The following is a 13551-nucleotide window of genomic DNA, read 5'->3' on the forward strand; positions in this document are numbered from 1 at the left end:
TGCGAGACTCCACTCTCCTTTCCAGACGAGGACACAGCCTCCTGACTGTTTCCAAGGAAAAACGTGGATTCCACACTGCGGTTACAGAGCTGTGCATCGCCAGCTCCTCAGGTGCACAAAACAAGGCGGACGGACGAGGAATTCCAAACCCTCCTGCATCCTCCGCAGGGACCCTGGGAGCGCTCGCCCCGAGGCGGAGCGGGAGCCGCCCGGTGTTCTCCTGAGCGCTGGATTGCAGCGTCTCTGCGGCAGAGCTCGGGATGCTCGGAGGCACCGCCGGCTCTGATGTTCGGCTCAGCCCTTCCCAGCGGCTCGCAGGAGGCGTTTAGGAAAAACGAGCACGTCGGATTGCGCTCCCGGCGACGGGAACAGGGTGATTTACATCGCAGTGGGTTTGAGCGCATCCCAACGTCAGCAAAAGGATGGTCACGGACTCAGGCCCGTCCCGAGGGTGACAGGGACACTGGCCGGAGGGCGAATAACTCGCTGGGAACCAGCAGCCACCCCAGGAATTCGGCGTTTGTATTCAGGGCAGCATTTTCAATGCTTTAATTATATTTTTGGGTAATGCAATAAAATCCTGGCGACCTCCTGGATGCAGGCAGGAGAAGGCAGCACCGGATGGAGGGAGGTGGCTCCCACCCAGCCCCCTGGGACTATTTTCCAGCCCCTTTCCTCTGCTCCTCAGCGAGGTTGTGCTGGGAGGCAGAGTGGGGTTGTCCCTGGGGGATGCGGTCCCCGAGAGGGGGGATCCCTTGGAGGAGGGAGTCCTTGGAAGATAGGGTCACTTGGAGGATGGGGTCCCCGGGAAAGGGGTGCTCAGGAGGGATGGGGTCCCCCGGGAAAAGGGAGACCCATTGGATGAGGTCACCGGGATGGGGGGACCGCGGGAGAGGTGGTCACCTGGAGAATGGAGTCCCCGAGAGGAGAGTCCATGGAAAGGGGGTCACCCGGAGGATGGGGTGCTCGGTAGGGGGGTGCCTGGGTGGAAAAAAAGGGATCCCGGGAGCAGAGGTATCTCCGGGAGGGGAGGAAGGTCACCAGGAGGGAGGGGGATGTCCCGGCACTGCCGACGGACACGGGGATGCGGGGCCAGGGGTGGAGGGTTGGCAGCCCCGCTCCATCCCGTTCCATCGCGTTCCATCCCGCTCCGCTCCGCCCCGGGACAGCGGTCCGGCCCCTCGGAGCGCCGGGTGGAGGGGACGGGGGGGGCACCCGGGGGTACCGGGGAGATACCGGAGGGTACCAGGGCTGTGCCGACCCCGCTCCGCTGCGGAGGGAGGCGGGACCGGGGCGGGGGGGCGGTGTTGGGACCGGGGGAAGGGCCCCGCCCGGGGTGGGTCGAACGGGAAGAAGCGGAGAGGAAGAGGAGGAGTTGGGCTGCACCTGAAATGCGCGTCATTACTCGGGAGCACGGGCTGGGCTGGTGATGGCTGTGCGTGCCGAGGGTCCGTGGCTGCGCGGAAAATGGTGAGGAAACCGCGCCTGAAGGGGTTTGGGATGGGCAAAAAAGGGAGAAATGGAAATCCGAAGGAGTGTCTTTCCCCCCCACCGTCCTCCCTCGAGACCTGCGGGGGTCCCCGGGGGCGGCGGGGATGCAGGAGGATGCTCGGGGATGCAGGAGGATGCTCGGGGATGCTGCGGGACCGGGAGCCGTGCTGGAACAGCCCGGCCTGGCTCTGCTCCGTGTCATTCCTTGCCCCCGCAGCTGAGCGAGGATGAGTTCGGAGGGGAGCGGTTCGTGGTTGCGGGGCTCCCTCGGGCTGCGCAGCCCCAGGCACGGCTGGGCTTCCCTTGGGGGGATCAGATGAGGGGCAAAATTCAGCCCGTTTTTAGAGATCCATAAACAGAGCATCTCGCTTTATTATTGCATATTATTGTATTTGCAATTTGAATAATTGAGCAGTAAAGAGCACATCAGAGTTTTGCTTAAGTACCATTTCAGCTGCTGTTCTCTTGCAGCAAGATCAATAATCTTATTTTCTGACCCTTCTGCAGGTGTGGTTCAGTGATAAGTTGTTTTTTGACTCAAGCCACAGCTCAGTTAGCTGAGGCTCTTACCCCCCTTGTTTGGTTTTCTTTTGGATTTTTTTTTTTTTTAGCTTAAAAGACAAGGAAAACATAATATGCAGCACTAAATCATCACCTGACCTTTAAAGACCGTTGCCAGGCTGATGAGTCTGGGGAAGGGAGGGGAGTCTTCCCAAGTATCAGCTGAGCATTATTTAAGAAGCACTGGCATCTCTCGTGGAATTAAAGCCCAAACCCAGTCATCTCCTTGAGATTGCTTTGATTGAGATGCCCACAAGCAGTTGTGTGTCACCTGCTTCCCTTGTCAGTGCAAATCATAAATCTGTAGCTAAATTCGGGGAGCATCTCATAGGTTCAGAGTTTTTTCATTTTGTCCAGAATAATTCAATTAAATGCCTTGGCAGCTTGTTCTGCTCAGCCTACATGCTCATTTCCTTCATCTGGAGTTTCAAGGAGGATTTGGGGTTGTTTTTTTTTTAATCCCAAATACAATTTTTCACCGTACATGTGATGCTTCTTCAGTGTCCTTCATCATCATGATGTAGCTTCAGTTGCTTACATGGAGGTGGCAGGTGTAGTATGAAAAGTTAATTAACATTCTTAAAATGACCCTTCCTCCAACCCAGGTGATGTAAATTTAAGCGTGGCAGTGTTCCAGTGAAGATGTGGGAGTGTTTTGGTTTTTACAAGTGGATAGAAAATAATTAGAGAAACAGTAACTGGCACTGGTGATTGAATGTGATTGTGATTAAATCATCTTGGCCAAATTTTAGGTTTCATTAAAACAGAGAAGTGTGGCTGAGTGCTTTTGAAATGTGCTCCCGAGAGCCAGCAGTGGCAGTCCAGGCACTTGGAGGGTGTGCTGTGAGCAGAAGGGAGAAGGACAGTGGTTTTTATGACCTGTAAGCAATAACTGCTGCTTTTGATTATTTTTAAAACACTCTACTGCCAGTGTGAAGCGTTCCTTCCTCGAAAATATCTGGAGGAGTCGTACTCATTTTTCCTGCAGGACTTAGTTACTATCACGGGTTGGTGCTTAAGCATTTTGTGGTTGGATTTTTCTTTTTTTTTTTTTTTTTTTTTTTTTTTTTTTTTTTTTTTTTTTTTTTTTTACATTTTATTGTCACGTTTGAAGTAGATTGGGTGAGACTTTAAGGGCAGCACTGCGAGCTGGGGGTGGGATTCCTCTTCCCAAGGCTTCTCTTTCAGTGACGAGCAGCTGTGTCCCACGTGGGTCCTCGTGCTGCTGGCAGGGTCACTGCTCCCTGCAGGACCCCAAAACGCAGCCAGAGGAGCTGGGAATGGGGGATTTGATCCCTTTTAGCCCCTTTTCCCTGCTCTCCTCCCTCCTGCACTCAGACACAGGCTCTCAGTGCTGTCTGTGTGTAAGGTGTTTGTTTGTTTGAAGTTCTCCCAGCTCAGCTCAGCGGGGCTGACATCTGAGCAACCTCGAGTGAGATGCTGTCTGTGCTCCAAAAATAGATTTCCGTATTAAAATACAGCCAGGGCAGGAAGTTTGAGCCATGTGGTGTCTAACAGATAACACAGAAACCGGGTCCTGCTGTTGCCAATTACCTCCAAAATCACTGGGATAAATAGAATCTCTAGCACTGTCTTTTTAGTGTTAGAAAGCAAGGCATTGTTTTTGTTTTCAGTGCTGGATGTGTGCGTGGCCAGTAAAACTCTTGCCTCCACACGGGCACCAATACATCACTTTTTCACTATTTATATGTTTTTAGCAAACAAAGAAATTAATATTTATTGGTTCTTAATTACATAATTCTCTTTAATTAGTTAGTATTCTGCCTTCTATTGGTTATTAATTTTGCAATTTCTATGCTAATTAAGGACACACTTTTAGTCTTTTTAGTATCTTTTTCTCCAGTAGGGACTTCCAGCAGTCACACTGAATTCTTTGTTAGTTCTTTCATCTTCTGGTTTCTGCAAAAGGACCTTGTAGGTCACAAATCCGTGTCCCAAATGTCCAATTTCAACAATACATCTTTCTCCCTCCCTGGGCTTTGTCCATTGAAGCATATCAAGGTTAACAAAACTTAGAGTTTTAGTACTTTTCCCAAGCTGTGTTCTCACAGAAGTTGCTCCTGACAGCTTTTTTTGCTCTATGCTGGCTAAAAGTGATTTAAGGCCTAACACACAACTTGTGATTAGTTAAAGCAGCTAACAGAAAGGTTAATTAGGATCACTGAAAAGTTAGAAAAGCGATATCATTTCCAACACTGCCTGGAGACCACAGGCACCAGGAACATCAGCCCGCCTCTGGAATGAGTGTTGGTAGCTGCAAAGCCTGGAATATGGATAAATTCCTGGAATCTGCCCTGAGTTTTGGCTGAAGTGTTGAGGAGTGACTCAGTTGTTCACTGGGATGTGGGTGTGGGTGGGACTGGAAGGGTGGTGGCCGTGGAGCTGTGCTGGTGCTCTGCTGTCCCTGCCGAGCGGCTCATGGTTGTGTTTCCCCTTCCCAGATGAAACATTCCAGCATTCACAGGTGAGGAAGCAGAGGGAGATGTAGATCAACCCATAACTCCAAACCTGAGGCAGCAAAGTGGCGGCAAAACTGGGGGAGAGACCTGCTGGCTCCTCAGCCCACTGCCCCTTTGCAGGTACGTGCAGGCTGCTGTCTGCTGGGAGAGCCTTTTTAGTGTGATTTAAGCATTTTCCCCTTTTCCAGAAGGTTACCCTGGGCACTCGTGTGCTGTGCAGCTGGGCTGATGAAAAGGTTAAAATGTAATGGGGAGGGAAATAAGCAGTGCTGGATGTGCTCCAGGATGGAAGGGGGTTACTCACGGTAAATTGAACAGCTTGCCTGGGGTGAGCTGGCTCTGGCTCTCGCATGCATCGCCCTGGCTGGATGCCCTCAGCTCCTGCCACGGATGCTGGAATTCTGCTCCCAGAGAAATGCTTGGGTTTGTAGTTTGTGTGGGGAAAAATAAGCCCAGGTTAGGTCAAGTCTAGTGAGCTCGCCTAGAGCTGGTCCTGCCCTTGGGTGAAGGGTTGGCTCGGGGGCATCCCGAGGCATCTTCTGCCTGGATTCCCAGCTGGATTCCCGAGCCCTAAAGGAGCATCACCAGTTTCTCCATGTAACAGACACCCAGCATTATGTATCAGAAGGCATTTAAAGTATGAAAAAAACTGAAAATAAAACATTTCTACGGAAATGTAAAAATAGGAGACACTGAAAGCTGCAACCGCCAGGCTTTGGATTTTTAAATTATGTTGTCACTTAATATTGATTTATTTGTTTTTCCTAAACCAGTCTTGAAAAATGGCACCAGCTGCTCCCAGAGAAGCAGGAGTATGGAGACAAACCCGAGCTCTCCTGTTCAAGAACTGTCTTATTAAGGGTAGGACTAAGAAAAGCAGTGTCCAGGTAAGGGGGGAGTCCTTGGGTCCTGCTGCTGATGCATCCCCAGTTACTCTGTGCTTAAATAATTCCCAAATCAGAGGCAACACTGGGTTTTATTATGATGTTTATGAGGCTTCATGGTCTGTGTTGAATTTTGGGTTGAAATAGGCTTCTCCAAAAGATGTTTTGTGATCCTTTGGTTGAAGATGTATCCTAATGTGTAAGGCTCTGTACAGAAAAAATAAACAGTTCAGCCCTGTGTGTTGGTGTTGTGATGGTACTTCAGGATGAATTTTGAGGAGAAGAAGAGACAGTGCAGTGCTTGGCTGGGCTTGTTTAGTTGTTCACAGCTTGTGTTTTGCTACTTCCCAAAGAGCACGAATTTGCAGATGTTTAAAGCTTGTGGAATTATCCCTTTGGGCCTTCAAATGGCTTCTTAGGTTACTAATGCAGGCGATTAAAATCCTGCTTCAGCGCCAGGGCAGGATTTGGCATTAAAATTGCTGTTGCATTGAGAACATCCAGGGAATTTCCCAGTCAAGTAACTGAGCTCACAGTCAGTCCCTCCTTTGAGCTCTGTGTAAGAGAAACCTGAGGAAGGTTTTACTTCCCTGACTGCTCTTTGAAATGCTCGTTTTTTCCCTTTGTCCAGGAGGTCCTTTTCCCTCTGTTTTTCCTGTTTTGGCTCATCCTGATGAGCATGATGCACCCGCACAGGAAGTACGACAAGGTGGCCAACACCGACCTGGGCACCCTGGACACCTCCCAGCTGGTGAACTTCGTCATTGGGTACACGCCACCCACCCAGATGGCACGGGACATCATGAAGAAAGTGGCCTTTGATAACTTTGAGGATGGTATTCACACTCTAAATGGTGTGTTTTTTCTCCCCAAGTCCCACTCTATGACTTGTGTTTGGAGAGGGAGCTCACGGGTGCTGCTAGCAGGAAAAATCCATTTATTTTCCGTCCAAGTGAAGGCGCTGGTGGGGGATTTTTGCTTGTTTTTCCTGGGGTGACAAATGTTCTGGCACTGCCATCTCGAAGTGATTCCCGTTCTCCTGGTGCAGCCAAAGTGTTGTGTGGCTGCAGGGAAAGGTTTGGGTACAAAAAGCCCCTGAGCAGCTCTAGGGCTGATTGACACCTGTCCTGTGACACCCTGGAGCAAACTCAGGGGGTGGTGCTGTTCTAGGTTGTGTTTTCTATCCTGGTGTCACTATGAAAACAGCATTTTTAATTTTTTTTTAAATGCTTATTCTCATTAACACTTTGTCACCTCTCCTCTTGAAAGCAATTTTCCTTTTCTTTTGCTGTTTTTCCCCCTGATTGTTTTTTTTTTTCCCATTTGTTTTTTCCTGTTTTTCTCCTTCTGATTGGTTTTCTTCACACTTGTTTGGGTTTTCATGTTTATTATTTTTCTTCCATTTGTTTGGTTTCCCTGGGTTTTGTTTATTTTCCCTATTTGTTTGGGGTTTTCCTATTTGTTTCCCATTTGTTTGGATTTTTCTATTTGTTTGAGTTTTTAATTTGACAGTGTTTTTCCGTTTGTTTTGGTTTTCCTCCTTGTTTTTTTTTTCCTATTTTTTTCCTTTTATTTATTGTTTCTTTTTTTCTCCAGTGCTCTACCTGCTCACCTCACACGTGTAGCAGGGACTTGACTCTCCAAACCCACTGATGTATTTTTAGTTTGATATCTTTGATGTCTCCTCTCTGTGTTCCTCCTGCTTCAGAGGAACCTGGCCTTGGACACTTCCAGGGATGGAGCATCTGCAGCTTCCCTGGACAACCTGTGCCAGGGCCTCACCACCCTCAGAGGGAAGAATTTCTTCCTAAAATCTAATCTAAACTTACTCCCTGTCAGTTTGAAGCCATTCCCCCTTGTCATGTCATACATTATATATCTCCAAACTCAAATAATTAATGATTAACACAACACTTTAAAAACTGTTGCCCATTTTTTTTTCTCCCTGCTGTGCCAGCACCTAAATCAACACGATAATTCCTTGATATCCCTCAGGCATCATCACTGAGGAGTATTTGAGTGAGGAGGAGCTGCAAGAGGCCAGTGCTCTCAAACCCTCCAACTTCGTGGGGGTCGTGTTCAAGGATTCCATGTCCTACCAGCTGAGGTTCCACGACTCCATCGCCATGTCCTCCATTTATATGGAATCCAGAGGTAAATGGGAGCTCTCTCACGTGTGCTCTGCAAGGGGAGAAACTGGAAAATTGTTTTCTATTTTGGGTTGTTTTGTTTTTTTTGCCTGGTGTGGCAATATATTGATTTATGGAGGTTGTTTCTGGCACTGTCAGGGGTGGCCTCGAGCTGCGCCTTGGGGACAGGGCAGGGGTAACTCTGGTTTTTGGCATTTTAACACGGAAACAGGGAGTCTTAGAGCAGCCTGGGCTGAAGGGGACTTTATGGATCCTCATTCCTTGCTTTATTCTGCAGCCAGCTGCTCCAACCTGCGGAAGGGCTGTGAGTCAGTGACCTACTGGAGCTCGGGGTTCACGGCGCTCCAGGCCTGTATTGATGCTGCCATTATACAGGTAACTCTGGAAAAACCCATCACAAACCCAGGGAGGTTCAGCTCCATGGGCTGCCTTGGCTCTGGCTGCTTGTCTGATGTTGGCTTTAAAGAATGGGAAAGGCCATATCAGAAGTCAATCTCACCCCTGATGAGAAGGCAGAATGTTTTTGGCTGTGCTTTGCTGTATTTGGTGCAGAGTTGTTCTTGTTGGGATGGATAATGTGGATGTTTGTCTCAAACTGCATCCAAATGAGCCCAAACACCCATCACAACAGTGCTCAGAACACAAAGGTGCTCACCCCAAAATGCCATTTTGGGTGCTGTACCAAAGGGGCTGTGGAATTTGCCTCATTTTGGTGTCAGTATTGATCAACAGTTTTTCCAATACCCCTCCCCTCATCCTGCTCGTGGTGAGAGCAAATTTCATCCTTTCAAGGGCCAGAAATTTCACATGTGCTGCTTTTGCCTCCAGGTGTTCAGATGTTCTCCAGTTTCCCTGCTTTTGGATTGGGATTTGGGGTCTTCAGGTCCTTCCCTGCCAGCAGGGAGGGAGGTGGAGCTGAGCTGGAGCCTGGGATGGGGCTGAAAAATCAGGAGCAATCCCGAAATAACTCTTCCTTCTCTTCCTTCTCTTCCCCTCAGCTGAAGACGAATCAGTCGGTTTGGGAGCAGCTTGAACTGACGAGAGCAGTGGTTATGGGAGAGGCTGCTGTGGTGGAAATAGATAATTTCCCCCGTGCAATCATTTTAATTTACCTGGTGATCGCCTTCTCCCCGTTTGGGTATTATTTGGCAATTCATATTGTGGCAGAGAAGGAGAGGAAGTTGAAGGAATTCCTGAAAATACTGGGACTCCATGACACTGCCTTCTGGTATGTGAGTGTTTAGTGTAACTTGTTCTTTATGAAAGAATTGTATATGTTTATAAAAAGAATTACTTGAAGAAAAACACTTTCTAGGAAAACTCTTCTCTTCCATCCTTCATTTTTTAAATTGTTTTCAGTCTGATTAACTGAAAACAACCAACAAGGGAAATATTCTGTAAAATCAAACATAGAGACACTTGCAGTATTATGAAAATATGAATATTTTAGTAAGTAAACACCAGAGTAATACTGTTGCATTTATGCATGTAAATCTGTGCCAGACTCAGAGGGATTAAGTCTGATGATGTGTGAGGTTTTTATGTAGGTTTTTCTTTCTCTTTAAATATTTTTGGCTCGGTATCTCCTTTCCTAGGGGCCCAACAGGTAACCTGCAGTCTGTTCAGAGCTTAGCAGCAGTTTCCCTGGCACATAATTAAATTAATCCAACTCTATAATTTTAACACGACAGAGTAGTCGTAGCAACAGGTTTTACTGTTTCCTTACCATGATGGAAATTGTCCTGTGCAATACAACGTTTTATTTTTCCCCCCAAATGAGAGGATGTGCTGATTTGAAATCACTGATAGCTGAAGAGATAAAACCAGGTTTGGCTTTGCCCTTTCCTGCAGCGTTTTCACATCTGTCCCAACTGCACCGAAACAGCCACCTGGGCTTGCTGGAATGATTTTTTTTTTTTCCCCTCTACTTCTGAGGAAATGTCTTTTTTTTACTACCTGTACACAAACCACCCTTGTTTCCTGAGGTCAGAGTTGCTCACAGGCTCAGCTTTTCAGAAGAAAAGGATTTTATTACCCTGCCCGGCGACTGGAATGACTAGTGGATTAAATTTTAAATAGAATTTCGTGAATTATTGAAACCTATGACTCTGTTACTCTCTTTTGGTTATACCAGGGAATTAATTATGCAAGTTTTTTTTTTTAAAAAATATAATAGTGAATCATCTAATTGTGTGTCTTTAGCTGCTGTGGGTATCTGTGTGTGCTCTAGTGCTGAGTACAATTCCAGGGGTGTTTACAAGAGCTCTTTTATTTGGGGACTCTTGTTTTGTTCCAAGCCTGGCCTTTGGTGCAGCTGTGTGGAATATTAAAGAATGGTGGGTTTAGCTGTTTGTGTGGCCGCTTCAGGCTGGGGATTCACTGCCTGGTTTCTGTTCTTTCCCCCCTTTTGTTCCTAGGCTTTCCTGGGTGCTGCTCTACGTGAGCCTGATTTTTGTCATGTCCATTCTCATGGCAGTGATCGCCACGGCCTCTTCCCTCTTTCCCCAGAGCAGTGCCTTCGTGATATTTCTCCTTTTTTTCCTATATGGAGTCTCCTCAGTAAGTATTCCTGGTCTTGTTAAACTCAGCCATCCCATCCCTGTGGGTTTTATTCCCTTCCCACCTGATCTTATTCTTTCTCCTGAAGCATTTGGGACAAGCTTTGCTCCTGGAGGGCCAAACAGTGCTGGGTGTCTGACATGTCCCATCCCCTTCCTTGGCTCTCCTCCAGTTCAGGATGTTGCTCAGGTGTCACCCATCACTATGGGGAAGACATTTCCCTACTGAAATATCTGGGTTTATAATAATCAGTCTTTGAGCTGAAAACACTGTACAGAACCATTTAGCAGTCCAAACCCACGTCCTCTTCAAAACATTTGTTGTTACTATATAGTGTAATGCTAAAACCCTAATTAAAGCTCAGAGAATTATATTAGAATGTGTTATAAATAGCTGGCAGATTTCCTGTCTGAGTTTATAAGCAGCCAGTGCCCGAGTAGGTATTTGTTTGCTGTCATTGGCAGAAGGGACACTCGCCAGGGTGGAGGTGCACACTCAGCTCTATAAAAGAAGAATTAGGAGCCATAATTGTTTTCTGTGCTCTGTCTCCTGGCATCCCTGGGAAATCTGTCCCTCCTGATGTTCTGGAGGGATATAAAAGCCATGTAGGTGTGGCACTTGAGGACACGCTTCAGTGGCAGCCTTGGCAGTGCTGGGGAAGCAGTTGGACTCGATGACCTGAAAGCTCTTTTCCACACAAAATGATTCCATGATTCTCTGTGGGTGAATGCTGTCATCACTATACCAGGAAAATGATATGATTATCAGAGGCAAAATGGCATTTTACCTTAGTTTTCCTGTACCTGTATTATTATTATTTTTAAAACAGCACCTTCCTCTCTGTTTTTGTTTATTTTTTTTTTGCCCTCAGGTTTTCTTCGCCCTTATGCTGACACCTCTGTTTAAAAAGTCGAAGCATGTGGGGATAGTGGAGTTCTTGGCCACGCTGGCTTTTGGGTTTGTGGGCCTTAATATTGTCCTGCTGGAGGATTTCCCCAAATCTTTCGTGTGGTTTCTCAGCCCTTTGTGTCAGTGCAGCTTCTTGATCGGTGTCGCGCAGGTAAAGAACCACCAGCTCCTCATCACCCCTTTGTCATGGATCATTTTCAAATAGATCTTGATGGAGATGCTCTGAAATATTTATTTTATTTCTAACAAATTGATGATGGTGGGGGAAAATGCCAATTTTAATAACTTCCCCTGGGAATTTAATGTCAAGCACCGTCAAGGGGCTGTTATTCTTGGTGTTTGTTGCTGTGATCTCAGCCACTTTCTCATTATTTTTGTTTCTTTTGCCAGGTTTTTGCACTGTGCTGTTGTGTCTCTCAGGCTGGCCCAGTGCTGGTGTGTAACATCTCCCTCTCCCTGTGCAGGTCATGCATCTGGAAGATTATGAAGATGGGGCAACATTTGCAAATATAAATGATGGTCCTTACCCGCTCTGTATCTCTCTTATTTTGCTGGTGCTGGACAGCATCTTTTACCTGCTTGTAGCTGTGTACCTTGACCAGGTTATCCCAGGTATGTTCCCAAGAGCTGAAGCAATTCCTGCAGTCCTGAGCAGGCTGATGGCATCTCTCCCTTAAATTCAGCTGTGGAGGAAGGAGGTGATACTCTTTGCAGATGGATTTTTATGCTGTTACTCAGAATACTTTTAGCTGAAATAATTTATTTTCTGTTAAAACCGTGAGGTGTGAGGAGGGGTTTTGGACCTAAAAAGCGAAATTTTTCCCTCTTTCTAGAAGAAAAACTTCCTTACTGGGCTAATGAATGCTTTGACCTTTAAAATTTGCTCTTTGAGGGTTGAAAATCAAAGACCCCTCTGCCTGTTCCAGACCTTTCCCTGTGACAGAAGTGGTTTAACATGAAACACAGGATAAAGTTGATAATCTTACCACTCAATCCTGGTTAAGCCCCTCAGCTCCGTTCACCTCTGATCCCTCTGGATTTGTGTTATTGTGTTTTAAGTCACCGTTTTTTTCAGCCCTGGGTATTTCTCTTGCACAGAAGGAGATTTGCACTATATATGTTTAAACTCCTGGCAATCCTGGAGCCTGCCAGCAGCGTTGATGGCAGCGATGGCTGAAGTGCAGGTGGTTGAAGTGGGCTGAAAAAATCCCTCTGGAACAGAGGCGCAGGGTGGGGCTCGTGGGCCTTTCACGGGAGAGCTGAAACCCAAGAGCTGAGGAATATCTGATCAGAGGCTGGGGCTTTTCCCTGTGTTCCCTCCAGGGGAGTTCGGGCTGCGCCGTGCCCCGTTTTTCTTCATGAAACCCTCGTTCTGGTCCAAGCACAGGAAGAATTACAGGGAGCTGTACGAGAGCAGCGTCAACGGCAGCTTGAGCTTCAGCGAGATCGTGGAGCCCGTGCCTTCGGAATTCCAGGGGAAAGAAGCCATCAGGTACAGGCCCTGCCCCGCCCCACAGCAGATGAGCAGGTCACCTGGGCTCCCTGGGAATTATTTTTGGTTTTTTTTTAATGTGGGATTTGGAAAATCCCCTCGTAGTTCTGCCCCTGTTGGATTCAAATAGCATATGGTATGCATTGCAGAGAGCCCGGCGTGGCTCCCTCCCGGAGGATCCCCGTCCTCAGTGGATGCTCTCCAGGGATAAATCACTGGGCTTAAAGAGAGGGCTTGCTGGTGGATGGTTTTCCTCTGGTTGGAGTCCTCTCCAGCCCGACTGGTTTTCCATTCCCTCAGTTTCGCTCGGGCCACGGGCGGCGTAAGCGGTTGCAGATGTTGGAGCGTCTGCTCCGCTGGGAGGGTTTAGTTTCTGGTAAAACAGATTTTTTTAGGACAAAAAGCCGAATTCTAGGTTTGTGTGAAGGTTTTGGTGTTCTCCATAGACCAGAGGGGAACTTCCTGGTGGTTTTACCCAGCTGCCACAGGCAAGAGAGTAAAAGGAAACTGAGAAGAAATAGATGTCCCCACTCTCATGTTTCGTGCTGTGCTGCGTGTCACCTGCTGTCTTGCATCTGGACTGTCATGTGCTTTGTGGTGTTTCTCAGATGTTATTTTCAATGTCTTCCTTGTTTCCATCATTTTCCAGTGGCATAGCCTGATGGGAGGTGGGGAGCTCTGCATCTTCACTCCTGGTTGGCTCCACTAGTCTCAAATGAATATTTGAGCTCAGTGACCAGAACAAGTCTTGTGTTGTCCACACCATCCATGTCTCTTTGGGCACCTGCCATGGGTTCAAGGGTCCAGTTTTAATCCTGCTGTTCACATGAGAACACTGTGACCGCTGTTGCATTAAGTCCATCCAGCCTGGACTCCTCCCATATCATCCCTTCAGCAGCTCTCTAGAATTTTCACATTATCTTGTCATCTTTACGTGTACAGGTTTTGTTTTCTTTCATACCTGGTTCTCCTCCCCGCTTCTCGCCCATAACCCACTCTCATCCTCATTTCCAGGGCAGCCAGGC

General features: G+C 47.5%; 1 protein-coding gene across 2 annotated transcripts in view; it reads left to right on the plus strand.

Moving 5' to 3' along the window:
• The first annotated feature begins 231 nt into the window (after positions 1-231).
• Positions 232-13551, plus strand: part of ABCA5 (ATP binding cassette subfamily A member 5) — a 34682-nt gene continuing 21362 nt past the window's right edge. Inside the window, exons 1-11 of one of the 2 annotated variants that reach the window (XM_050319213.1) lie at positions 232-564; positions 4515-4652; positions 5306-5419; positions 6048-6270; positions 7412-7570; positions 7844-7941; positions 8565-8794; positions 9984-10125; positions 10997-11185; positions 11499-11646; positions 12358-12526. In XM_050319213.1, coding sequence (XP_050175170.1) covers positions 5315-5419; positions 6048-6270; positions 7412-7570; positions 7844-7941; positions 8565-8794; positions 9984-10125; positions 10997-11185; positions 11499-11646; positions 12358-12526 — 1463 coding nt within the window. In that variant the 5' untranslated portion in view covers positions 232-564; positions 4515-4652; positions 5306-5314. Of the gene's footprint in view, positions 565-1340; positions 1471-4514; positions 4653-5305; positions 5420-6047; positions 6271-7411; positions 7571-7843; positions 7942-8564; positions 8795-9983; positions 10126-10996; positions 11186-11498; positions 11647-12357; positions 12527-13551 lie in introns of those variants that run through there. The other variant, XM_050319214.1, reaches the window with a different exon arrangement.

This window comes from Myiozetetes cayanensis, unplaced genomic scaffold, assembly GCF_022539395.1.
Source record: "Myiozetetes cayanensis isolate MyiCay16 unplaced genomic scaffold, myiCay2020 scf22, whole genome shotgun sequence".
Classification (NCBI taxonomy): Eukaryota; Metazoa; Chordata; class Aves; order Passeriformes; family Tyrannidae; genus Myiozetetes; species Myiozetetes cayanensis.